The sequence below is a fragment of the Amia ocellicauda genome, chromosome 11, assembly GCF_036373705.1.
Source record: "Amia ocellicauda isolate fAmiCal2 chromosome 11, fAmiCal2.hap1, whole genome shotgun sequence".
Classification (NCBI taxonomy): Eukaryota; Metazoa; Chordata; class Actinopteri; order Amiiformes; family Amiidae; genus Amia; species Amia ocellicauda.
Window position 1 is genome coordinate 13,801,631 of NC_089860.1, and position 27,841 is coordinate 13,829,471.

The window sequence follows — 27,841 nt, forward strand, 5'->3', positions numbered from 1 at the left end:
AATTGTCTTTTTGACCCAAGGTTTAAAGTAAAACCGGTCAATCTCCTGACAGGTGCCAGTCCTATCACTTTTATTTCTCATTACAGAGGAATTAATTTAATTTGTTGTCTTTAGAGAATGGGGAAAGAATTGTGGAAGATTTTAAAAATACAGTGCAGTTTAGAAGGTTTTCTAAATCTCTAAATTTCGAACTGCCTCATAGAAGCCAATGGTGAACCTCTACCCCTCCATGTCATATTCAGAAACGTACAGTAAGAGTCTGCTGGCTGTACAATCACTTGAAACTGCGCTATAGTGGGTTCAGTTGAATCGGTGCGTTGCATTTGATCACAATGGAATCTTTAATAATTTTGCTGACTATGATTCTCCTCACAGTGCTTCTTCTATACTAACTATGGCAAAGATGTAATGCCAGGGATGCCACGATTGATCTAAAAAAGGAAGGAACAAACTTAGTAGAGTTTCCTGCTATTTGCAAAGGTTATTTATGTCAATTGATGGTTACCAATTAATATTGGCTCGTATTATCTGTATATCATGCTGCATTAGTTATTAGGGGTTATTTTGGTATTTTAAGCGCGTTTTATGATTGTCTGTACATATTAGGGTGACCGAATGTTACTGGATATGAAAGTCATGAATTTCGAAATTCTCACGGGTTTCAAACAGCCTGACTGCCAAATTAGTTTGATCACTTTTGACCACACTATATAGCTTGTTAAGTTCAGAAATGACCAATTTCATGATTGTGACACTATAAAATATTTAGATATTTGTATTTAACTATTTTTTCTTGGTTCAGTTTCTTAATGGAGTACATATCCCCAAGATAAAATGCTTTGAGTTTTGAACATTTCTATAGATATTTGTTTGTGCAATAACAAGAGTGTAAAACTCTTGTTTGAAGATTTTGAATACCTCATGCATTACATGGGAAGTTAGATAATGAGTTATTGCCAAGTTATTCATTACATATAGCTTATTTAATTAGACTTATGAATGTATATATAGTATTCTATTTGTAGAGACTTATTATGTGTTTTGTATTCTTTGTAGAGGAAACATTGGAAACATTTATTTGCAGCTTTTGGGTTATAAATACAGAGGATGCTAAGAAATGGACCAGGTAATCGGGTAAATACATAATATTGTGTATGTGTGCATACATATGAGTACATTTCTGCACATTTTGTTTTTTAAATGTCTGAAAGTTGTTAAGTATTTATTTAAAGCAGAACATTTGGGTCCCAAAACTAGAAGGAAATCTCCTGTGAATGCTGAGCTTTGAGTGTCTTCTTTTGTTGCAGGAACAGTGGAGCACAGCGCATACCACACACAGGTTCCCTGGCCTTTTCCCTTTCCTTTAACGAATAAAAGTGAATTGCAATTCTTGTTGCAACACTGCCTGACAGAGCACCTCTCTGGCCTCAGCCCAAATGTGAAGCCTTCAGTCTGTGGTAGTGCTTTCCACCTCCAGAGAGAAGGGAGGAGGGGAGAATTTCAGGAAGATCAGGGAGGGGATGTATCTCCTGAGGGTATGAGGTGTCTGCTGCACTCCCTTGAGCAGAAACTCACCACTCCTATGTCAGTTGTGAGAAGTTAGTCCCAGTCTGCCATTCAGCACAGGATATCAGTGAAGTATGGAACCACAGAAGGTGCCAGTACACGCTGGTTGGAATGTACTACTGAGAGCGCTGTGAGGATAAAGAGTTTTACCAAGCTTTTCTGGTGTGTCCGCTGATAAGGTAGGTTCATTGGCAATAGCAGTTTGGTGTTGGGTTTTTGGCTACTGCTTTTTGTTTGTTTGCTGTTTTTTTGCTGTTTGTTTGGTTTTCTTCACTTCTCACTGATTGCGATTCCTAAATATTTAGGATAAACAGTGATTGTATTGCCAACATATTCTAACATTGGTGTGAGGGTATCATGATCTGAAAAAAAAAAGAAAGAAGTGTGCAGCTTTTTGAAAGATGGCATATTTTGATTTAATGTTCATTGTGTAAGTTATTTGCTTAGACATGTATATATGTGTGTGTGTAAATTCCTGTTTTAAGACATTTCCTCAGAGACACGATTATGTCGGGTATAATTAATAAATTAACCTGACAGCTAAGTAGAGCATAACATTTATCAGCCATGTGTGCACATGCTTTAGTTTTGAGGTAAGAATGTCTTTGTTTGATTATTAGCTACCAAAGTATAAGATTAAAGTGTTCAATGACAACATTAATGACATAATTTGGTGTACAATTTACAGATTCTATAGTGTATTTTGCATTAGAAACTTAGTTTAAGAACAGGGTAAGTTCCTTACAGGTAACACTTGTAGACAACACATTGTGTAAGGAGTCTCAAATCGAATGCTAAATGAACAAGTGCTAGATCTCCACAAAGATGACTTTTAATGAATCGCTAAGTCACTGTCAGTTCCTGTTATACACAACTTCTATTTCTTAATAAGTCTTAAGTATCTAATTAAAAATACACTTATCTATGCGAGCATAAAAAAAACTGAATTCAGTTTAACAATTACATTACAATTCCTTATTACTTTTGAAATAGTTTATTTTGTTCTGAACTAAAACAAAAAATGTATAATCATACCAAATCTTTCAATGTGACAGGAAAGCATTAAAACAAATGTTTGCTCACACAAATTTAATTAAAATAAAGTTAAGTAGTTAACAAAGTTTACATGCAAAGCTTACTTTTAGATGTGTATAACACATTCATCTGTTCAATAGTTTTACAACTATGATTTACAAACCCATTCATGGGGTGTATTATTCTAAACTTATTTGGTTCCAAAATCTGCTCTAAAACGAGAGTTAAGCATTATATTATAAATGCAATGTGCTCCTATGTTTACGTACCTCATACATACATTACTGCTTTTGCAGTTTTAAACTTCCGTAAGAGTTAACAAAAAGGATTTCCAAGGCCGAGATAAGCAGATATTCCCAATTTGATGGCTGTGCCATTTTGTAAATTGGTGTTTTTTCACTTTGACAATGTTTGGAATAAATAGAATCATACATTAACGTTTTATTGAACTTGAAGTAGTTGATTGAACTGGTTGAACATTTTAATATAAAATTAGGCCAGGCAATCTAAAGCATTACTGAAAAAAGTTAATCAATCTCTCTTAACAACCGAGCTGCATGCTGTCAGTGAAAGACCATGTCCAACCAGTATCTTTGTTTAAAAAAAAAAAAAAAAAAAAGGAACTGATAAATGTGCCTTTTGTATATAACTACTTGCAACTTTATTACTGACTGATCATAAAGTTGAAATTTACAGTTCCTATTATCTCTTAATTTATTGTGCTCGCGTCAAGTTGCAGAGCCTGGGTTTGTAAAAGAGTATCTCGCTTAATATGTTTCAGTACATCAGCTAAATTTAATTCAGCTGGGTAGAAAGGAAAAATACAAATCTGTGGAACCCCATTAATATAAAATATTGAGAAAATATTAAACACTAAGAAGAACAAAGTCAAAATATACCTTATTTGCGTATCCTGCATTTAAAACAAGGTGCCAAAACAACTACAAAATTAATCAAAGCAAATTATAAATTTGCTGTCAGTTTATTGTTTGCATTCTTGTTGCACACAACAGGCATTTTTGCAATGGTGATATACAGCTGATGTGAATTTATGATTCAAGCTAGGCTTGGGTTGAATGACATTTTTGTCAGTTTTCAGAAAAACTTGCTTCAAACATTTACCTTTTGAATGGGTGTCTCTTGATTCAAAGCATACATGCTGGAACTGAAGCCATTGCTCCCTACCCTTTGCAGAAACCTTTTCAAAGAAACATATTTTGTGGTCAGATTTGCATAATCAACATCAAAGAAAAACTAAACTCAAAAATTCCCATCTGCAGTGCTAAACCAGTAAACTTTTCCTTATTGATAGTACCTCCAGGCTGGCTTTGTCATGTTAACGTCTTTTGAAAGAATAGATGTACAATCTGTAAATCTGGAGCAGGAGGAACACAGGCTGATCTGACCCCAAATACAGAAAGAACTACTGTCTGACACAGAGCTACTCACAATATTTCCATTTATGAGGGGAATTTGGATTTGCAACAGCACTTGCAATTTTGCAGTACATACAGGCATGTTTTGCTCTGTGGGTTCAGTGCCTAAAGCCCCTATGTTTTCCTGCCGTAGTTTTAAAATAAGCATACAGTATGTTGAGTTCTTTAAATCCCCCTGAATGCTGCAATAATATTAAAATACAGGCAAAGGTAAGAGGTGATTTTGTAATTTGAACTGAAATGGCATTCTGCAGCCTGGCTGGACATGTACTTGCAGGTCTGAACCACCGTAGATTTCAATAGATACCTTGACATTTTCAAGTAGAAGCAGAAAATGGGAGACTAGACTTCCTGAGTTGCCAGGAGCTTCGTAACCTTCAATCCCTCCTGCATTAATAAAAAGTAAAAAATAAAATGTATATGAGGGGTTCAACATATTATACAGTACATATCTGTACATAAAATATAATGTTTTAACTGTTTCAAATTATTATACATCCTGTAGCAGTTTTTAATGCAATTTTGCTATTCAGTGTGATACCATATAGCTGAAGGCACCTGCCAAATCAATAAATACTAATGACCCCCCCCCCAAAAAAAAAATGAAAGAAATACCAATATTTTCCATCACCTCTTTTTGTTGTTGTTGTTGTAAATTACGTGTCAGTTTAAAAGAGAGTTTCGATGGAGCTGTTATGTGTATTATTGTCACTTAAATCATGCTCAGAGCTAACTGTGGTATCTTTCCATTATTTCGACCTCTAAATGCAGATCAGTAACTTGCATAACTTTTTTTACAGCAGTATCTGAATTGGTCTGGAGATAATGAGATACTAATTTGGATTAAAACCCTATTCCTATCTTTTTTGTAAAGAACTGAAAACTGAAATCATTTGTTTCTTGCTAATCCCAAATCCCAGAGCAAGAGGCTAGCATTGACAGATTATTACTAACACAGAGCCTCCTAATGAAAAAGCAAGTGTACATGTCACCCTCTATTGACTTCTGGAAGCCGGGGCTTCTAAAGCTATTGTCAGGTGTTAAGTGAACATTGGTTCCCTTGAAAAGGTCTTACTTTACAGATACTAATCCAGCTAATTTCACACTGCCCTGTGTAGCCTTGAAAGCACAGACCCATGTCATTTGCTGTGAATTGTTAAACATCTATTTATCTTGGGGAAAATCATTTACTATTTGACCCATAAATGCACATAATAAAATAAGTAGTGTATAAAATACCGAAATTAAAAAAGAAAAAGTCAAAAACCTAATTCCTGCTTACTAATACTAAGACGTAGGGATGTGTAAAGCAATACATTACGTCTATTATTTTATGTGTATTTAACTGAGATATGCAAATGATTAAAACATTCAATCCTGTTAGGGAAACAGAAGTAAAATATAAACAACATCAAAAAACGTCTTGAACTGGAGACTCGGTCACACACCGGTGTTCACCACACACGTTTGGCCAGACCAGCACAACGTGTGCCAGCTTGTGTGCCAAGGCCAGTCAGAGGACAGGGACTGGTAACTCACACGCTGAATTGTCTCGCTAGCGCCAAGGCCCAAACCCACGCACGGATGAGCCAAGATCCTCCTTTCAATTCCACCAATACCAATGTGGGTGCCACACCAGTGCCAGCTGTAGGCCACCAAGGGGGCTCCAGGTTGCAAGTCTAGGCCAGAAAGTACAATGTACCATTCAACTCGTAATCTCTGGGGCCAGCAGAGGTTTGTGTGTGTGTGAAGATAAAAGCTACCTCTTTGTATGATTCATGTTTTAAAGTTAATAGTAACTTGTGTAATACTGCACACTGCAAAAAAAAACTGCAATTCTCGAAAGGTGCGGCTTATGTGTCTTTTTTCGGCCACATTTTACATTTAATCTCTGCTTTGAACACTTTGGAGAATAGACATTAGTGATCAGGATTATTGTGGATGGTTTCATTTCAAGCAGGGTGTGTTACTAGTACTTTCATGGGGAATGTGTAGGATTCAGAAATTGACTTATACATGTACACCTCATATTTATACCAATACATGTATATTCTTATTTTAAAATTAGTAATGTTAGTAGTTACATTTAAAACCAGAAGTCTTTTTTTTAATTGCCCATTTCTGTATTTTAGTATAAATTATAGGATGTTCTTCAGTGCACTTCTTGTTATAACCTGTGATATGTGACCAAAGAGTTGTACCAAAGGGATAGCTTGACTAACGCGTGGTGATGGCTACTAAGATACTTGGAAGTATTGGATTAGTTAATGAGAATGACCCCTGTAAGGTATTTATAAACTGTTCACTTTATAATACTAAAAAGTCATTATTGTACCCTCAAGTGAGAACTGCACCTGAAGATTCGAAGGACCTGATCTTAGAAAATAGTTTCATGATGATAACTTCAAATATAAATCTCTCTCAATGTATGCATCTATCCACCTGCCCATCTGCCCACCTGCATGTCTGTCTACCTTGAAAACATATGAGAAAATCAGGAATCCATTTAACTGTATTGTTAAATCAAAAGTATTTAAGTAACCCTGTAGTATAAACAGACACAATATAACAGTAAAGAATACAAATTTACTCCCTTCAGATGTGTAAAAGCATATGTAAATGACACAATTGGCCTAATCTGTTTTTTATTATAGTAAAACCAGGCAGAGCATTGAAAAAAATAAACAACAATCTGTGGTTATAAATGCAAAAAAGAAAGAAAGTGAGTGAATATGCACCACCTGTACATCATGGCTTTGAGGCCTTTCTGACTTAATGTATTAATTGCCTTTGTCTAAACGTGTTGGTACAAGAGGCAAAAAGCTTTAACATGGGTTTATGATATACATGCCGTGGGTAGGCTGTGTTCTTTAGTTTCAGAGGTGAAGGTTATAAAAACAATGCAGTGTACACAGAACATATCCCTAGTGCTAAAATAATGGAACAAAAAATGTGTGACAAGAGTATAATGTTACGTCTGATAAAACAGTACGTTTTTTTAAACACACTCAGACTGGCTTTGACTTGCAGAAGCTTAAAGCAATGTCCGTTCATATTGTAGTTAGTATTTTGCCAGATATTTAATATGAATTGATCGAAATCCGGGCATAATGTGTGGGATCCTTTGTTGCCTACTTGCATTATTACAGTTTGTTATTTCTCTCTGCTATTCTAACTTACAGGAATAAATGAATCTCTGTTAAACTAATCCTGTCAAAATGTGAGGGAATGAAGTTGGGATGTATATTAGTGTTGCACTGGCTTTCATTCAACATGTTGTACACTTTGACTCTTTGAATCTTATTCCCATGTTGTTATTGTCAGCTAATAAGGAATCTTTTCAGAAATCATAATACAATCTGCAGGGGAAATTTGCATATGACACAATACTTTGCTTAGGTTTCCAATAACCTGCAAATGTCTGTTTCATATCTTGATTAAGTGGTTTTAGAGTATAAAAGAGAATAATACTAGACCTAATAGATAGTAGAATATATATATATATATATATTATGTTACTTACATAATAAATGCTTTTATATCTTCATTTATACAGGGCTGAAGATCCATGAAGAACCACTGAAGATGGGTTTCATGGCAGCAGGCAAATTGCTTGCTGTCGTTGCAATATTATTGCAGGTAGTGAGTTGTAAAGGGAATCTGGAGAAAGGCTATTCACCCTTGCACTTCACCCATCACCTTTATAATGTCACCATCTACGAGAACTCTGCCCCAAAGACCTATGTTGAGAGCAATGTCCGAATGGGCATTGTTGTGACAGATGCGTTCTGGAACATAAAATACAAACTTGTGTCTGGAGACGATGACGGCCTTTTCAAAACCGAGGAGTACACAGTAGGCGATTTCTGTTTCCTGAGGATAAGGACTCGTAGCAGTAATGCTGCTCTCCTAAATAGGGAGGTTCGAGACAGCTACACGTTGACTATTCAGAGCACAGAGAGCACCTATAATTATGAAGCCAGGACCAAGGTTGTGGTCAGCATATTAGATGCGAATGACCTGAAACCCCTGTTCTACCCTGCTTCCTACAGTGTTACCATCGGGGAAGACACCCCTGTGAGATCCAGTATTGTCACGGTTAGCGCAACAGATGCTGATGTGGGCAGCAATGCCGAGTTCTACTACACCTTCACTGGCCGATCCCATCCCTTTGTGATTGATCCTGCCACAGGAATGATAAGTCTTGCTCAGAAACTCTCCCAAAGCCGCACCTCCAACTACGACCTGAGAGTTCTAGCTGAGGACAGAACCAAGAAAATTGCTGGAGTCAAAGGGTTTGGGAATGTGGCGAGGGTAGTCATCAATGTAGAAGAGGTCACCCCAAAGTCCCCTCTTATTAAATCAGTAACAGTACAGCCACCTTCAGAAGACGGCGAGCAGGTATATGCAACAGTTGCGGTGGAAGCTGCAGGTCAAGAGGTGGATTCTTTAAACATTCTATCAGGAGACCCTCAAAAGTACTTCACAGTAATCTCCTCTGATTTGAAAAGTCAGGACTTCCAGGTAGTGTCCATGAAAAAAGTGAACTGGCAACAGTATCCCTTTGGTTTTAATCTTTCCCTTCAGGCAAAAGATAAAAGTAACCCACCTCTGCTTTCTCAGATGAAGGAAATACACATTCTTTCTCCAAAGCTTGCTCCCTTGAAATTTGAAAAAGCCCTCTACCATGTCACTTTAAGTGAGTTTTCTCCACCAAGAAGTCCTGTTGTCAAAGTGAGGGTGAACACAAATCACAAAAATATAACCTACAATATCAAAAAGAACCAAGATCATAGTAAGTTTAAGATAAATACCAAGAGTGGCTTAATTGTAACCACAGAACATATGGACTATGAAAAGAAGTCTCATTATGAATTTGATGTAATGACTACCCCAGGGGAGGCAGAAGCTCGTGTCATTATTGATATAATTGATGAAAATGATAATTCACCAAAATTCACTAAACCTCTTTATAAAGGTTCGGTTCCTGAAAATATACCTGTCGGCAGTAGCATTTTAACTGTTGCTGCTGTGGATAGTGATACAGAGAAAAATGGCTTTATAACGTACTCCATTGCCAATAATGGTCCACTACCATTTACAATTGACCCACTTACAGGTGTCATCTTGACCTCTGAAGAACTTGATTATGAAATGATGCAGAGGTGGTACCATCTTAGGGTTTGGGCATCAGACAGTGGCACTCCATTTAGTCACGTGGCAGAATGCGCGGTCACACTCACAATGACAAATATTAATGATAACATCCCGTTGTTTGAAAAGGTGGGATGCAATGTAAGTATCCCTCAAGACCTTGAGGTTGGAAAGAGCATTGGTGTTATGTCTGCTGTGGATCTGGATGAGCTGCATCAAGTGAGATATGAGATAGAGTCTGGCAATGAGCTTGAACTTTTTGACATCAATCCAGTGACTGGCAGGATCTCGCTGAAGAAAATGATCCCAGTGATCTACCTTGCTAGTAGTATGCCTTCATATAGTCTTAAAATAACTGCCACAGATGGAAAGCATTATGCTCTGCCGGCAATTGTTAACATCAGTGTCACTAACAATGGGAAGCAGGACACCATGCAATGTGAGGACATTGGGGTTTTCAAGAAGCTGACGGAAAGACTGATCCAATCAATCAAACCTGAAAGGACTGCCCAAGAGGAGGACTCCTTTTCAGACATCCATATCATTAATCAACACTCACCAAAGTTTGATGCGGGTCTTCCAAGCTCCATTGATATTAGAGAAGATATTCCAATTAATACGACTATCCTGCACTTCAAAGCTACCGATGATGACAGTGGTTTTAATGGCATGTTGGCGTATGTCATTTCTGACGGGAATGAAGATGGTTGCTTTACTATTGACATGGCATCTGGAGAACTTAAGTTACTTTCTCCATTAGACAGGGAAACCACAGGATTCTACATACTAAATATAACAGTCTATGATTTAGGGACTCCACAGACATCATCATGGAAGTTCTTGGCTGTTAGTGTCTTAGATGTCAATGACAACCCACCAACGTTTGAGCAGTCTAGGTACATTGTGAGAATACCGGAGAACACAGGGTTGGGAAAAAGTATTGCTCAAGTAAAAGCTATCGATTTAGACCTGGAAGACAGTGGACGGATAATATATTCCCTCCTGACCGAAACTGATAACTTTGCAATCAATGGCATTACTGGTGTGGTGAAGGTGACCATGGCTTTGGATAGAGAAACGTGGCCAAGATACGAACTCAAAATTGAAGCCAGAGATCAGGCTAAAGTAGACCCCCAGCTGTTTTCAATAACCAGTCTTGTGGTGATTTTAGAAGATGTCAATGATAACTCTCCCACATTTGTGCCAAAAATCTACAAGGTTCGTGTACCCGAGGATGTGCCCATGGGAACAGTGATTCTGTGGGTTGAAACATATGACCCAGATACTGGAGCAGGAGGACAGATCAGTTACAATCTGGTGGATGATGAGAATGGAATTTTTCGTTTGGAAACCTCAACAGGGTCTCTGTCTTTGGAGAAAGAGCTGGACTTTGAAAAGAGGCATTTTTATAATCTTACAGTTCGGGCAGTCGACCATGGACAGCCACGGTCCCTGTCCTCCTCCTGTTTCATTGAGGTGGAGGTTTTGGATGTAAATGAAAACTTGAATGCTCCATTCTTCTCATCATTCGTTTATAAGGGAGTTGTGGCAGAAGATGCATCTGTGGGCACATCTGTTATTTCACTCACTGCAGTGGACAAGGATCTTGGGAGAGATGGCGTGGTGAGATACCACATCAGAGATGGCACTGGTCTGGGAGTCTTCAGCATTGAAGAGGAAACCGGTAAGCCATTCAGAAAATACATTAAAAAGGAATGACAGCAGATGTCCTGACACAGAAAGTACATTTGAGATGATCTATTGGTAAGAGAGGTAATAATCGGGTCAGAAGGTTGTGCGTTTAAAAGTAGCCTAGAGATGCACATTCCATCAATTCATGACCTGATGCACTGGACTGAAAGTTATATCAACTGGATGTTTATGGGTGAATACCTCAGGGCTGGGAAAACTCCAGGTGGCCAATTTTGTTTGTATTCATTTATCTCCTTTCTAGGAGTATACTTTTCACTTATTAGTACTGGGTCAGAGAATCCTTTGTCGCACAACTTGTTTTAAAAAATATTGGTTCAGTTCTTTAATACAGACCCTTTACAATGCATACATCATCACTGCAGTGTATAAATCAATGTGTATGTTTGGCATATATTGGCATAGATTTGTACCACGTCTAAATTATAATAAGGCCTCAAATTACTTTGAGGTACTAAAAATTATGTGTATGTTTGATCTCTTTTGTTTCCTTCTAGCTGAACTATTGTTTATTCAGAAATAATGTTGGAAAATAATAGTCAAAGCTAAAAAATATTTACTTTTCAAAGTAAAGGACAAAAGTAGAACTGGAAATATACATTTTTGACATTTAATTATGTGTTCTTTATGTTAATTATTTGTAGGAATAATAAGAACTGCTGACGCCTTGGATTGTGAGTCTATCCCCCACTACTGGCTCACTGTTTACGCTACAGATTTGGGTGCCGTTCCCCTGGTTTCAAAGACTGAAGTTTTTATTGAAGTGATGGACATTAATGACAACCCTCCAGAGCTCTCGCAGCCCGTTTATTTTGGGTCAGTGTTAGAGAATTCTCCCAAGAACAAATCAATCCTGAAGGTGGTTGCCAGTGATCCTGACTCTGTCTCTCAGGGAAAACTCACCTTCCAAATCCTGGACACGCAGCGCACATTCTTCACAATCAACTCCAAGACAGGTAAGATTGGTATTTAAACTTTAGGGAGATTTAAATGGGGGGAACAACACAGCAACTGCATGCTCCATAATTCTCACAAGACATATTTTGGGGCTGGATCTGGCCAAACTTCCCATATGTCTTCTATCTGTCCACATTGAAAAATAAGGACTTTGCATCATAATAATATCCATTATTACATTTCTTGTGCAAAGGAGAAGTAAGGGTGTCCTGAAGGTGTGTCTGCACATACAGGTATACCTTGAAAGTATGAATCTTTTCAGTGTTATACAGTAGCACTCCTATTCTTACAAGACAAAAGGAGATTAAAACAAAACAAAACTCAGAATATCAGGCCTATAAATCACTTGGAAGCAAATACGAGAACTAAAGCCAGAAATTATCCCTTTTTAGTACAAAGACACTTTTGAACTCTAACCATCTAGGTTTGGGCAGCTGTTGAGTCTTTTACCACCAGCAACTTGTAACAGCATTAACCTGTATCACAAGTCTCTACTTGTTATCCCAAACTCCTAATCTTTGGGTTACTCTAACAGCCCCACCCCGCAAGCCGACACTTAAGGATTATTCAGAGCAAACAGCACAATAATGCTAAAGTAAGGGGTGGGGATCTACATGGAAGGTAGTACACAGGACTTCCTTTCATTTTATTGCATTAATTTGTGCACACCTTGTAGATCTAAACAGTGCAGTGTCAAACCCAATACTAACTCTCATTTTAAAATGAGAAATATTCTACGCAGAAAAAGTAACATTGCATTTTCCACAGCAACATTCAAGTCTATAGGATATTAATAGTATGCTTAATAATTACTGTATGTAACAAAAGTGACATTTATACATTTCAGAGTTTGCAAGTATATAGGAGCAGCTTTTTCTCTAACAGTAACTCGAAAGTTTAAATGGACCACCATTATAATTCCATGTAATGGTAACAAAACCATTTGCTTATAAGAACAATATGGGGAGTTTAAAAAGTTGTCAAACAAGTAATAGAAACCTATGTGTATAAACAATGCACAACCTCTCTGGTACCGGGGAGCACTGGCACAAGTTTCACAATGTCGTGTCGCTCTGTGAGGAATGATTCTTGGCCGACTGGTAAAATAGGGTTTGCTTCTCTTCGTGTCTCAGCAAGACCTGCAATGACTCATTCTGCTAGGGAAGGAACCGAGAACTCTGACTAAAACTCGAAACTTCATCTTGTACACAATTTGTCTGAAAAGGTCAAACAAGAATGTGGAATTGAATGTTCATAATGTGTGAAAGTTCTTCTTAAATCTTTTTAGAAAAAACTAAACAAAATTAATAAATGCATAAAAATAAAGATAAATGAATGGTGTACAATTTACATTCACTAATGGATAGTAACTGACTATCCTGTCTGAATAATCCCACAAGAGTTTAGAAATTCAAATTAACACTTTCAAAACGTGTCAAACGTTGTACAAGGATGAAGTGCTTAATAAAAACAAATTAAAATAAAATATGAATGTGTGTTTATATGTATATAAATTAAAAAAAAAAAAAAAAAAACATATTTGAAAACCCTGTTTAGAGATCAGTATATTTGAGTAAATTGACTTGATATAATACTTAAAAGCAGGTAGGAAAGTTGGCTTCCGGTTTAATATATTCTAAAGATAAGTGGAGAAGCCCACACAGGTGAGACCAATTTTCAGGCACTCAAAAGTGGTTTAGTCAGAATCCTGTCAGGGGTGCCTAATTGTTTTGACATGGGTTTTATGACCAGCACTCTAAGAGTGAGAAGGCCTCCAGGGACTATTGTGAGTTGCTTACTGTGAAACACAAAACAGATAACGACATATATCTAATGGTTGAAAATAAGTTGCAAAGATGGTTGAAAAGCAATGTTCTCAGACTTGCCAAGTTAAAGATGAAAACATACAACACTTCTTCTGTGAACACAAGCACCTACTTGCAGTTAAATGCAAGTGATCATACATTCTCCGTGATTTATTTTCAGTATTATTAAAACAGAATAGTCTTGTCATATTCTACACCCTTTTGTTCTGTACAATTATGGATTTTATTGCCATAATGCCACCTCTTTTCCTCTCTGTTAATGCTTGCAATTTACAACAACACAGATCTTGCCGAAATAAATCCATAAACTAAACGTCAACAAACTACCTTTACACTGATCAATATTGCTTTTACTCGGCAAAACTTGAATGCACCCAGATGTATCGGCAGGAGCTTGATTCGTGTTTTTTATGCAGTGATTTTCTGTGATGCTTGAGTTAACTTTCATGTAATGTCAAGGTCACGTGCAAAGAATAGTATCCTAATAAGTCTAGATCTGCCACCTTAGCTGAGAGGTTGAGAGTTTAGATATAATCACTTTGGCAATCAGGTGTAATCTTTACACCAGATCATTTCCCCATGCTTTGTAAATAAAAGGTTAACTTGTTTTATTTTATGTTTAGCCAAGATGTTGAGAAATCCTGTTTTGATTGTAAAGTTAGCATGGGTTTCTCAACTGCTATTACAAGAAATCCCGTAATTCTTCCCAAGTAAAAAACACTCATTGGCATCCGAAAAGAGTAAACAAACATTTCTACGATAACAGTGCAGGAGAAGATGGATGGGTTTCTGAGTGTAGAAAGACTGATCGCACCGCCCAGTCACAGGACCCCAATATTGATCAGCCTGCATGTTTCTTTCTCTTCTGTTTTTCATTTGATGTAGGTGTGATCAGCACACTGGTACCGCTGGATCGGGAACAGAAAGCTGAGCACATCCTCGAGGTGAGCGCATAAGCACTTTTTTTTGCCTTTACACCGAAACTGGAAATGAATAGGTCTCGCCTCATAATTGCGATTTACATGTACAAACAGCCCTGCATAATATCACGCCTTCCTTAAAAACACATGCATAATAATCACAGACACACCAAATTACTAAAAAATTCGATCCGATTTTCTGATAGAGCATTTTTGTTCTGTACACATTGGTTAATTGGATAAATGTAAAACCTTACCCTCAAGCCTTAAACAGTCTCCATCAAAAATGTAAATGGTGCAGATCTCTAGTGCTTATGGAGGTCTGTAGGAAAGGTAGTGAAAGGATACTTCAGGGATATTAGTTTACAGATTAAATGCCATTATTCTCTTGGAGGAAATCATGGGTACATGTACTTGGATAACCTTTTCCTATCTAATCTTTTTTTTGCATAGTGTTTTGTGTTTTATTGAATTGTTATTGAACGTTTGGGATTTTTGTTGTCACTTGTGAAGTTCAATGTAACGTTTGTTAATATTTAATGCTTCAGGTACAGCAACATTGAAATATCTCATAATTGTCCCGTCACCGTGTTGAATTAGATCATTCACTATTTATGCACAGTTCAGGGCTTTAATACATGAATGAAGGATAGTTTGTGATAGCTTAAGAAAACAACTGTGTTTTAATTAAAGATAAAAGATTTTAAAATACCTTAAACGTATTCAGAGCTTTCCTGTAAAATATTTATGCATATATAAATATAGCCAAACACCCTAGAAGATCAAATAAACTATTTGCACAGTTGCTTTCATTTTACAAGAATGAGAAGGTGAAAAAGAAAAAGCCTTTGAATAATAGCAAAAAATATATATATTCAAAGAATGAGGGGGCACAGCAACCAACATGCCTAATCTTGTGTGTAGTTTATATTGAATTGCATGTAATAAAAGTCTGTCCACTTCCTTACACTTACTTTACAGCAGTCTGTCCTATGTCAAGGAGATTTTAAAAGGCTGGATTTGCTGTGTGCTTTTGCAGGTTACAATCTCTGACAACGGAAAGCCTCCTATGCGGTCTACTGCCAGTGTGGTCATTCGAGTGATGGATGAGAACGACAATGGCCCCCGTTTCAGCCACAAGCTGTTTTATGTGCGGCTGCCAGAGCGCCAGGGTGTGAAGCAAGCAGAGCAGGTGTACAGGATGATTGCTCACGACGATGACGAGGGGCCAAACGCTGAGGTCACCTACAGCCTGAAGGAAGATGGCGAAAACAAATTCCACATCAATCCCACCACCGGGGTTGTGTCCTCAGGCAGCGATTTTGCAGCAGGAAATTACAGCATCCTTACGGTATAGTCATGTTCACTACAGTCCTGTATGATAAACTTGCTCTGCACTGAATTAAAAATATATTGTAGTAAACCTTACTACTTCACAGCTTTTTCCTTTACCAGCATAACCGGTTCGGTGTAGCTGTGCAGAAAGATAGTTTACTATTAGAATCTTATTTCATTTTACACACCAAGGATAAATACTGCATATCTCAGGGCCATCTTGTCTATCCAGATATTTATTCACAATATTCCCCCAGTTATGAATCATGTTCTATGTCCTAGTCACCTTTTGTGAGGTTGTTTATATGCGAAGCAAAGGTTACTCTGGCTATAGCAGTCGTGAGTAAAATAAATCTAGTGCATGCACATTTTATCTTTATCGTTCACTTCTACAGATCCAAGCGACAGACAATGGAAGCCCTGTAAGGAGCTCCACAGCTCGTCTTGATATCGAATGGATTCCCACTCCCGCCCCGACCTCGGAGACATTGGCCTTTGACGAGCCCCACTTCAACTTCGCAGTCATGGAGACAGACCCTGTATCTCACATGGTTGGCATAATCAGCACAGATATCGTACAAAGCTTGCTTTGGTTCGATATTGTAGGTAAGGAATTCCTCTACTATAATTGTGTGTATTAAATAATCATCTGTAAGGAAATGATTGGTCCAATGCTCGTTTCCTCTTCTCATAGGAATATTCTGGGCACGTATATGATATTTCCAGTGAATCCCAGTAGCAAATATACTGCTTCACTGGTATGCTAGCAATGTGTTACTATCTCATCTTCCTCTATACATATTTGTTGCTTATTATCAACTTATTATTTACTGCCACATAGGAAGATATATATATATTTTTTTGTTTTCTTATAATCTAAACTTAACCAAAAGCGCATTATAATTTCACAGATGCTAATCCATCTGCACCTTCCAAACGTAGCTTGGTTTATAGGTCATGGGACAGAGCTGGATCAATACTGATATCATCTTGGCTAGAGGGCATGGCTTTTGGCAAAAGATAGTCTCAACATGTTTCACCTGGTGATAAGACAGCTTGGTGTACAATGCTCTGTGTTGAATGAAGTGCCATCGTTCACTTAATGCCTGAGACTGAGGTGGTGTTTTATGTGGCTATTTAAAGATCAAACAATAGGGTGGGGGTTAGTTTTACAGCCTGCGCCTACCTGACCCCCACTCTAAACTTGCACTCAGTTGTCTCTGATTGTGACAACTCCACAATCCGCTTTGTTAAGTTTAGGATTAGAAATTCCAGATCACCAAGGAAAAGATATTGAGGTTTGTTAGTTCTTCCTCTCAGTGTTAATAGTGTCTTCAAAGTGTCAGAATATAAACAAATATTAATTTTATTTATTTGACTAACAAAAATAGAAAAAAAGGCCACAAGACGATAATAGAAAAATAAGTTTACCACATTACAAAATACTCCCATTTTGTTATTCAACGTAGCCAAGATATTTGGATATCTAATTTTTTTCAGTATTAAAACTCTTAATTGGGTCAAAAAAATGTAACCTTTTCAGTTTAAAATGTAAAACTTATTTTTTTTTACCTTTCTAACCACATCCTGAAGCTACATTCACATAGATATTTCTAACAATTGCAGATGAATGGAAACACTGATTTTCTTAAGACAATGCAATCAGGAATTTTGAGTTTATACATGGAAATTGACCTTAAAACATTTTTTGCAGAAGTTATTTTTGTGAAACTGCAGAATAATCAGTTGTTTGGTTAAATAATTTGTGTCCTGTTGCAGCAGTCAAGTTAGATGCTTTGAGTATTATAACTCTTTACTTTCCCTAAAAAAACAAAAAACAAACATTTTTAATGAAATCCCTTGCCATGAGACACAGTTTGTATTGATCAGAAGCTGACTTTTAAAAATCCAAAGTTTAAAAAGTATTTACCTTTGTCTTTGTATGAAATGGATGTATGCAACACACACACACACACACACATATAATATATAAAATCATCACCAGCCTACAAAGTTAATTCTTTCATCTTCCCATCTTTTATGTGGTTGTCTTCTAGGTCTTTCCCATCTCTTGGGGGAAATAAATAATAGAAAAATGTGTGTGTGGGTGGGGGGGGGGTGGATTTTTGCCCTCTATAAAATGTCCCAGTTTTGCTCTTCTCACCAGTCTTTTAAAAGGGTTCTTTAAAACAAAACTGCTGACTTCAAGAGCTGGGTTTCTTAATAAACACCATCTGGGGGAGCAAGCATGACATTTCCCCTATAGGGAGCAGCGTCTGTTCTGGTTACTGTGCAGCCAAATGTTTCCCCTGAAACGATTGTGTTTTCCTGTGGTTTATTTACAAGCAGGGAGTCCCTTAGCTATGACCTTGTGCATTTCATTAACATATGTAGGGCAGGCTGCAATGAAGGATGCCTCATTGAATCTTGATCAATGTCTGATGTGTATTACAGGCTTTTGTGTGAAGACAGTTGACAATTCTTATTTTCGACAGTTGGGAGACCAGATTTAGTTGGTTAAATTATGACAATCACTTTCTTTCAAGATCATAGCTTGTGAATTGCTAAACACATTAAAGTTTTACCACCTTGTTGAGGTTTTTGTTGCCATTGAGTCAACCAAATCCCACAGGTAGCATTCATAGGGGTTCCTCTTGTGAAACTGGCACTCAAATGTAATTTCTGTGTACTAAGTAAAAGCAATACATTTAATGTAAAGCAATGTTTCATGTAAAGTGATACCCCTATTGTCTTGAAAAAATATATTTCAAGCATCCTGAACACATATGTTTTAGGTTTTGTATTCTACAAACTGCTTTAGCAAAGTTATTGTGTAATATAATCATGTATAATATTTATAGGATTTACGCTATGATGGTGAGTTTGTTTAAAGTTTTATGTAACATTTCCATTAAAACAAAGTGCATTGAAGTGCGGCTTTACAATCCCATAGTGAACACTACTTCAAAAGGAGTATATGCCTCAATTGACAAAGGGAATCGCTTGTTTTGCATTCAGCTTCCAGACATGGATAACTCTTGGAAGTAACCAAACATAAAAGCCAGAAAGTCTTGAAATCATCGTAATTACGCTTTTCAGGTTTGAAGTTGGAAGAATGTGCTTTACCGTTTCAAAACCCTCAATGTACCCCCTTTCTCTCTATTTTGATAATTTGCCATGTGAATGCTTTCATTTAAGTGTCACAATATTTCATGTCACTTATTCAACCTTCACAAAACATGCACTGAACATACCTGTGGGTCTCAGTCCAGCCACACACCGCGGGGCCTGCGGAGTTCCTGTTGACAGCTGCACTGCCAGTGGCGGCTGAGGCAAGAGGAAGTGTAAGATCCATGGAAATCCATCATGAGGGTGATGGTTTTAAACACACTCCATGTTTTGTAGGTGGTGACAGTGAGCAGGAGTTTGATATAGAGAAAAACAGTGGGAGCATTGTAATTGCCAGGCCATTGGATGCGGGAAAAAGGTCAAACTACAATCTGACTGTGAGAGTCACAGATGGAACCCAAACTATTAAAACACAGGTAAATGCACTTTGTTATGCATGCATCTTTCTTTCTACCTATATCTGTCCATCTGTCCATCTGTCCATCTGTCCATCTGTCCATCTGTCCATCTGTCCATCTGTCTATCTATCTAAGGAATGCATGTTACAGGATAACACAATTAACTACTTGTTACACATGTAACAATGCCAGGTAAAATAACGTTCCTTCATTCATCTGTCTCATCTCTTCTCTCATCTCTTCTGCTTTATAACCTGCTTTACCACTTCATGACAGTAATTCTTATGAATGTTAAATTACCAAGCATTTTCCCAGAAGGCTAAAGTCTCATAAAGTATTTTTTTAGTGAGTGCATTTTTTTGGGGGGGGGGTGTTACTGGCTCTAATTATCCATTACAATAATGTGACAACCAGAATAAAACTCCCAAATCTATTTTTTCAGTTATTTAATATGCTGACAGATGGAATCAGTGGAGTGGGCTAATGAAGTTATTATACATATTTGAATAATCATTACAAATCTTTGAGGTTAATATCTTGATCTGTGCAAGTTAGATGTACTTTTTCTTGTTAGGCTTATATACGTGTATTGGACATCAATGAACACCGGCCTACATTCTTAAAGAGCCTATATGAAGTTAGAGTTCCAGAAGACACAGCTCCTTGGAAAGACATTTTGCAGTTCAGTGCAAATGACGAAGATGGAAACAACAACAGACTCATCTACACCATCCACAGCAGTGTGAATCCAGACAGTGTCAACTATTTTCACTTGGACCCCAAGAGTGGAATACTTGTTATGATGGAAAAGTTGGACTTTGAGACTCTACCTGTGCATAAGCTGACAGTAATGGTAGGTTAGCTCTTCAATACATTTTTTTTTTTTTTTACATAGTTTATCATTCAAATACATCTGAATTTCAGCAAAAGCTCCCTATTTGATATAAAATCAAATTAGATTTTGGCAAGTCAAAAGTTACAGAATTCCCCTCCAATCTTCAGGAGTTCCAAGTGTTCTGCAGGAGCCACACAAAGGTTCCACATTGGATTGTTATCAAAGCTGATTTGTAATGCTGGAATTGTAAAATGAAAAATGTTTCATTACTGTTTTTCAGGTACGAGATCAAGAGATCCCAGTGAAAAGGAATTTTGTTAAAGCCATTGTTCACGTGGAAGATTGCAACGACCATGCGCCCGCCTTTATGAATTCACGTTATGAAGGAAATGTATTGAACCTGGCTGCTGCTGGAACAGAGGTATTACAAGTCAAGGCCCTGGACAAAGATAAGGGGAGTAATGCAGAAATCAGCTACGCATTTTACTCTGGTAAGGAAAACTTATAAATATCTTACTACTAATATTTATTATGTAGCTATATTATTCCGTATATACAGAACGACACTCACAAGATGAAAGTTGGGAGCTGCCGACACAAATTACTGGAATTAATCATTATTGGCGTTCTTTGTATTTTTACCCAAAGAAAAGCTACAGGCATACAAAGGCTGCTGTTAAAATGTGTGGAAATGACTAGACAGACTTCTATGGGAATTTGTATGACAGTTTTTATACCAATACTCAGATAAATACTTATTGTGACAGTGATATTGTATTAAGGGATTATATTTAAATGCTTCACAGTTTGCCCTGTGGCAACTCACGTATTTCTACGTGTAAATGTATTGTTTGTCAGTACAAATGGATTGTTGCATAATTCTCTATTTAATATATACACACCTACAAACAGAAATTTTCTATCCTTTAAATACTTAAGTTTATTGTTTTTCACATAAAATAAATGAATAAACAAAGGAAATCTGTAGACTTTCTATTCCAAACTGTTGTTCTACAGGATTACTGAACTTGCCCCTGTATTTGGCTTAATGATGTACAATTGTTCCAATTTTTGCAACAGGCTGAAATGGCCTTGAATAGAGATCATTAATACTGGATCAAATAACCTGCACCATCTGAGCACCATCACATTTTTGTGTTAGTGAGCACTTGGAATAAATGTCCTTATTTTAAATTCTTCATTTAAAATCTCCCTTTATCACTGTGTGCAGTTATGATTACCTCTTTGCACCACCAAAAATAAAACTGAAGGTCAGTTAGGATTATATCCATCTCATCAAAGAGAGTGTTACTCAACAGATGGCATTAAAAATCTTCCAAAAAACATCAGTCTGTATCATCATGGGAGCTAGAGCATTCAACTCCTTCTTTAGAAGAGATGTATATGTATGTGTTTTTACATTTTATTTTTACAAGAACAACAAACACACAGTAATTACAGATGTTTGTTTTGGATAAAAAACTTCACAAATACACATTCAGTTCTTTATAGAACTGATTATGTCCTATAACTCGCAACATTGATTTGTACTTTTTTTTTTTTTTAGGAAACACAGATGACGCTTTCAGTATTGACCCAAAGAGTGGAAGTATAACAGTGGCCAAGCGATTAGATAATCTTACACAAGAGCATTACCACCTGACGGTGAAAGCAACTGACCAGGGCTTTCCACAACGCAGTGACCTCAGCACTGTAAATATTCATATCAAACTTTCTGATAGAACACCACCTAAATTCAGCTCCAGTGAGTATTTTACAGAAGTCAGTGAAGCGGCTCCTGTGGGATCACCATTCCTCACGGTGTCAGCCTTGAGCCCCTCAGCTGTACACTACAAAATTAAAGATGGAGATCCAACTGGAACTTTTCATTTAAACTGCTTCACCGGAGTCCTATCTGTCCAAAAGCCACTGGATTTTGAGAAGACTGTTTCTTATGGGCTTCAAATTAGGGCTTCTACCGTGACTGGTGCTTTCTCTGATGCTGTTGTTTTTGTGTACGTGATAGATGAGAATGACAACTCACCCACTTTTCTTCAGAAAGAGTTCATTGGGCAAATCAGTGAGTCTGCTCACTTGAGCAGCATGGTGATGGGTGAGAAGAATACACCTTTAGTTATTCATGCTACTGATGCCGACAAAGACTCTAATGCTCTTTTGGTCTACCAAATCCTTGAGCCAGAAGCCCAGAAGGTATTCAGAATAGAACCTGGTATGGGAACTGTCTCTATTGTGTCTGGTGTGGATTTTGAAGAGACCCCAGAATTTGTATTCAGTGTGCAAGTCCATGACTTGGGAGAGCCCTCATTATATGCAGCTACACCAGCAAAGGTGACTGTACGTGTGCTTGATATAAATGACTGTCCGCCAAAATTTACGCAGCAAGTGTATGAATCCTCAGTCATATTACCTGTTTTCCAAGGAACGGAAGTTCTTAAAGTAATGGCGAAAGATGCAGATTCAGATGTATCTTACAGTATTAATGAAGGCAACTCCCATGGTGCTTTCACTATTCATCCCACAAGTGGTCTCATTTCCATTAACAATGCTGACCAGCTCAATCACAATTACCAACTCTTCATCAAAGCATCGGATGGGTTGTATAAAGACACAGCTCTGGTTAAAGTAAACTTCACCAATATTACAGCAAGTGGTCTCAGATTCCAGCAGGCATTCTATGCAGCCATGGTTTCAGAGAACAGTACGTCTGTTACAACTTTAGCTGTAGTGAGGGTCTCGGGGATCTACCTGAATGAACCTTTGTTTTACTCCATCCTTAACCCAAATGAGATGTTTTTCATCATCCAGACCTCTGGGGTTCTGGAATCAACAGGTATTCCCTTTGACAGGGAGGAGCAGGATGTGTATGATTTGGCTATTGAAGTAAGAGATGCCAGAAATCCCCCCAGGATAGCCTTCACCCACGTGAAGGTATACGTAGATGACATCAATGATAACGCACCTGAGTTCTTGAACTTACCTTATTCTATAACGGTGCAGGATGATGCAGACCCAGGGGATGTGCTCTTTCAGGTGACTGCAACAGACAAAGATCTTGGAGAAAGTGGTGTTATCAGTTTCTCACTTGGAGATGAATTTGCTCTCTTCCGGATTGATCCATATCTTGGGGATGTGTCCCTTCAACGACCACTGGACTTTGATTCTATGAATAAGTATGTTCTTACCATAATAGCTACTGATGAAGGTGAGCCAAGTTTAAGTTCTGAGGCAGAGCTTCTTATTCAAGTGAAAAACCGGTCCAACCCAATATTTCAGAGTCTTCACTATCCCTTGAAAATACCAGAAAACATTTCCCCCTTTACTACAGTCTTGCATGTACAGGCTAGGAATCCCGAAGGGTATCGCCTGATTTACAATCTAGTTGAAGACAATTCCTCGAAAGCATTCCACATCGACTTTAAAACTGGTGTCTTAAGTGTCACAGACATCTTGGACTATGAGACACAAATTAAACACATTTTAACAGTGAGGGCCACTGATTCAGTGACTGGGACCTTCTCGGAAGCCATAGTTGAAATAGATGTTGAAGATATGAATGATAACCCTCCAGTATTCCACCGGTTGATTTACAGTGCGCAAGTATCAGAGGGCTCATCCATTGGCTCTTCAGTATTACAGGTTTCTGCCTCAGATAAGGATTCTGGAAGGAATAAAGAAATAACATATCAAATAATAGAGACTGGAAAGGATGATATTGATTTCTTCGATATCGATGCTCTAAGTGGCCTTATTGTGACAACTAAAGAACTAGATTTTGAAACCAAACAACAATTTCATTTAAAAATCAAGGCAGTAGATAATGGATTACCTCCCATGAGCAGTGACGTTTCTGTGATTGTGAACATTTCTGATGTTAACGATAACCCTCCAACTTTCAACCAGCCACAGTATGATGCCACCCTCAATGAAATGGCTACTTGTGGTCATATTGTAATCAAAGTCCAGGCTTCAGACCCCGATAGCATAGATCTCAACCATCTAGAGTACATGATATTGTCCGGTAATGATGACAGGAATTTTGCTATCAATAAAACCTCAGGTATTATCTCCTTTTCCAATGTCTGCAAGAGAAGCTTAGATCCTTTTTATAACCTCACAGTTGCTGTGTCAGATGGGGTTTTTAAGAAAACCGCCCCAGTTAACATTGATATGATGAACCTCAATAAATACAGCCCTCATTTTGAGAAAAACATCTATGAAGCCGAGCTGGCTGAGAATGCAAAGGCAGGCACACAGGTAATTCGACTAGCTGCTATAGATCCAGATGATGGTCCTTACGGCAGTGTTGACTACACAATTATTAACAAACTTGCAGATGAAACATTTTCAATAGATAACAATGGACAAATAGTGACATCTCAGGCACTTGATAGAGAGAACCCAACTCAAAGAGTCATTGCTATCAAGGTTATGGCAAAAGATGGTGGAGGTAAAGTAGCCTTTTGTACTGTTAAAATTATACTGACTGATGAGAATGACAATGCTCCCCAGTTCAAAGCCTCAGAATATCAAGTCTCCATTCAGTCAAGCTTAAACAAAGGCTCACCTGTCATTCAAATCATGGCTTATGATGCTGACGAAGGCAAGAATGCAGATGTCACTTACACTGTTGATGAAGCTGAGGAGGTCACAGAGGAGATCATTGAAATTAATCCTTTCACAGGAGTTCTTAGTATCAAGGAAAGTCTTGTTGGTCTGGAAAACAAGATCTTTAATTTCAAAGTCAAAGCCCGGGATGGAGGGACTCCTTATTATAACTCCAGTGTGCCTGTCCAACTCAAGGTTATTCCATCTGAAGTGCCTCTGCCCAGGTTTTCTGAGCCTTTATACACCTTCTCAGCATTAGAAGATCTGCCCACCGGTACAGAAATTGGGACTGTAAAGGCAGATGCAGATGACCCTGTGATATACAGCTTGGTGGAAGGCAATACAGTGGAAAGTAATAAGGAACAAATCTTTGCTGTGGACCAAGAGAGCGGGACTCTGCTGATACAGAAGAATATTGACCATGAAAAGACCAAGTGGTACCAAATTGACGTCATGGCCCACTGTAATCACAATGGCACTGATGTTGCTTCATTAGTTTCTGTAAAAATCCAAGTACAGGATGTAAATGACAACCAACCCGTATTTGAAACTGACCATTACAGAGCTTTCCTTGCCGAAAATCTGCCTGCAGGAACCACAGTCATTCAGGTCACAGCCAATGATCCAGATACTGAAGGGAACGGCGAGGTTTCCTACAGGGTTGAGCCTGAGTCGGACAACATTAGTGATGTGTTCACCATTGATAGCGAAAGTGGATGGATCACCACCCTGAAAGAAGCAGACTGTGAGAGCAAGGCACTCTACAGGTTCCATGTTGTTGCAACAGATCATGGGGGGAAGGTGAAGCTGTCCTCTTCAGTCCTGGTGGAAGTCCTGATTACTGATGAGAATGACAGCCCTCCAGTGTTCACTGAAGAGATGTACCAAGGATCTATTGTTGAAAATAGTTCACCTGGTGAAGTCATAGCCACAGTGAACACAATAGATGCAGACATATCAGAGGAGAACAGGCAGATTACATGTTATATTACAGGTGAGTCTTTACACTACATTTATCCTTTCCTTAAATCACACGAGAAGCAAAGTAAAAGATTAAAATATGGAGTATCTGTTGAAAACACAATGCCTAAGTGTTTAAATGCTCTCAGTGACTGTCATTTATCATTTAATTTTGAAACCTAACTTCAAAGCTAATTGAATGATTGAAAATTATTTAGTATCTATTGTGTACTACATATCCATGTTAAGCAAAGCCTTATGATATGATGCAACTATGTACACAGTGTTTTAATTATGCATTTCTCTAACTAAGCTGTTCCCTCTGAAACCCTGCTAATTAAGCAAAAGATTTGTATCCTGTCAGGGGAAAACATTTAACATATAATTACCGTTAATTACCTAAAAACCACAACTTTAAAAAAGGGAATGTAAAGATCCTAGTGATTCATGATTGAACAAATGTCTGTATGCATTTAGATGGAGACCCACTGGGACAGTTCTCTATTGAGCAAGTGGAATCGGACTGGAAGGTCACTCTTAAAGGCACAGTTGACAGAGAAGTGGAGGAAAAGTACACTCTGAAGGTCATTGCAACTGATGGAAGGTTTCAGGCCTCTTCCACAGTGGAGGTGCATGTCCTTGACATCAATGACAACAGCCCTCAGTGTGAGCAGGTAAAACCTACAGTCCTCCTACTGAATAAAAGGAAATTAGACAACCTGGTCAAATTATATTGTCTCCCCATTCTTTTATAAACAAGAAGAAAACCTGATTTTTGTAAGATTTAATAATGATTTAATAGTTTATTCACCCCCACCCCAATGTTGCTTTGCTAAGATATGACATTTTAAGTATCTGGAAACCTCTATATTAGATTCATAACCAACTAACTACTCTATTTGTTCCTATTTGCTCTACTGCACTACAGCTGTTATATACTGAAGTTATACCAGAAAATTCGCAGTCAGGTTTGTTCATACTAAAAGCTTCTGCGAAGGATCCAGATCTTGGTACCAATGGACAAGTTGCGTTCACACTCCACGGTCCCAGTGCAGACAAGTTCCATCTTGACCCCAAAACAGGTGAGAAACATTTATTTGTTTTGAGCTACTCCCCATTTAGTGGAGTGGAAGATAACATCTGTCTTCCTGCTAGTTTATGATGGAGCCAATGGATAACCATAACAAGAGCAAGGTTGTGTCATGCAAAAAAACAAAACTCTCGTTCAGAGTTCTCCGCTTGTTTTGACCTTTTTAGCCAGCATTTCCTCTCCCATCAATCATGTTTTATTAATGTAGATCATATCTAATTCTGACATCTCTAAATGCTTTAATGGCTCTTCTCCATTTATTGTGGAGGTGGTTGATGTGTGATCTTTTTCTTTCACAACCAGGAAGGTTCCTTTTGAAAAATGCATGGTTTTAACGGAAGGTAATGTAATGTACGCCAGCACTGAGAATAATTGTATTATTAAACCAAAAGTAAAAGCGTTTTCAGATTCCATTTCGAATCCACCTTATTGTAATTTTCCAAAGACTGAATGTGGCCACACGCATTCATGTCAAATACAGAGGGTTACATTTCTAAATCCCACATGCAATTATTTTTTATTTATTCAACAATAGATACCAACATGCATAAGTTAAACCACCGATAAGCTTTACTAAGCAATGACATGTTTAAACATGCATTTGTTTGGCATAATTCTGGTAACTGGAGAGAAACTGTAACACTGATTTCAAGAAATACATGGGAATTCAAATTAAATGTAGAAAATGATTAAAATCTATAATGCTTCCCTCCTCAATATATTTGAATAAATAGATACGTAGTTTTAACTATTTAATGTGCTCGTACCTTTTGCTTGAGATTTTCTTGTGTTTAGAAGTAAAATCTCATCTTTTGGTTTAATTAAAAGGTGCAGAAGAGACTTTGATTTAAACATACTGAGTGT

The 27,841-nt window shown here is 37.7% G+C and overlaps 1 protein-coding gene across 1 annotated transcript in view; it reads left to right on the forward strand.

The window, feature by feature from the left end:
* Positions 1 to 1,535: 1,535 nt before the first annotated feature.
* The window catches only part of fat2 (FAT atypical cadherin 2), a 47,735-nt gene continuing 21,429 nt past the window's right edge, over positions 1,536 to 27,841 (forward strand). Inside the window, exons 1-12 of the mRNA XM_066716620.1 lie at positions 1,536 to 1,745; positions 7,594 to 10,875; positions 11,546 to 11,857; positions 14,570 to 14,628; positions 15,644 to 15,955; positions 16,335 to 16,545; positions 19,345 to 19,484; positions 20,041 to 20,319; positions 20,582 to 20,792; positions 21,869 to 25,921; positions 26,365 to 26,561; positions 26,816 to 26,969. Coding sequence (XP_066572717.1) covers positions 7,623 to 10,875; positions 11,546 to 11,857; positions 14,570 to 14,628; positions 15,644 to 15,955; positions 16,335 to 16,545; positions 19,345 to 19,484; positions 20,041 to 20,319; positions 20,582 to 20,792; positions 21,869 to 25,921; positions 26,365 to 26,561; positions 26,816 to 26,969 — 9,181 coding nt within the window. The 5' untranslated portion in view covers positions 1,536 to 1,745; positions 7,594 to 7,622. The remainder of the gene's footprint in view (positions 1,746 to 7,593; positions 10,876 to 11,545; positions 11,858 to 14,569; positions 14,629 to 15,643; positions 15,956 to 16,334; positions 16,546 to 19,344; positions 19,485 to 20,040; positions 20,320 to 20,581; positions 20,793 to 21,868; positions 25,922 to 26,364; positions 26,562 to 26,815; positions 26,970 to 27,841) is intronic.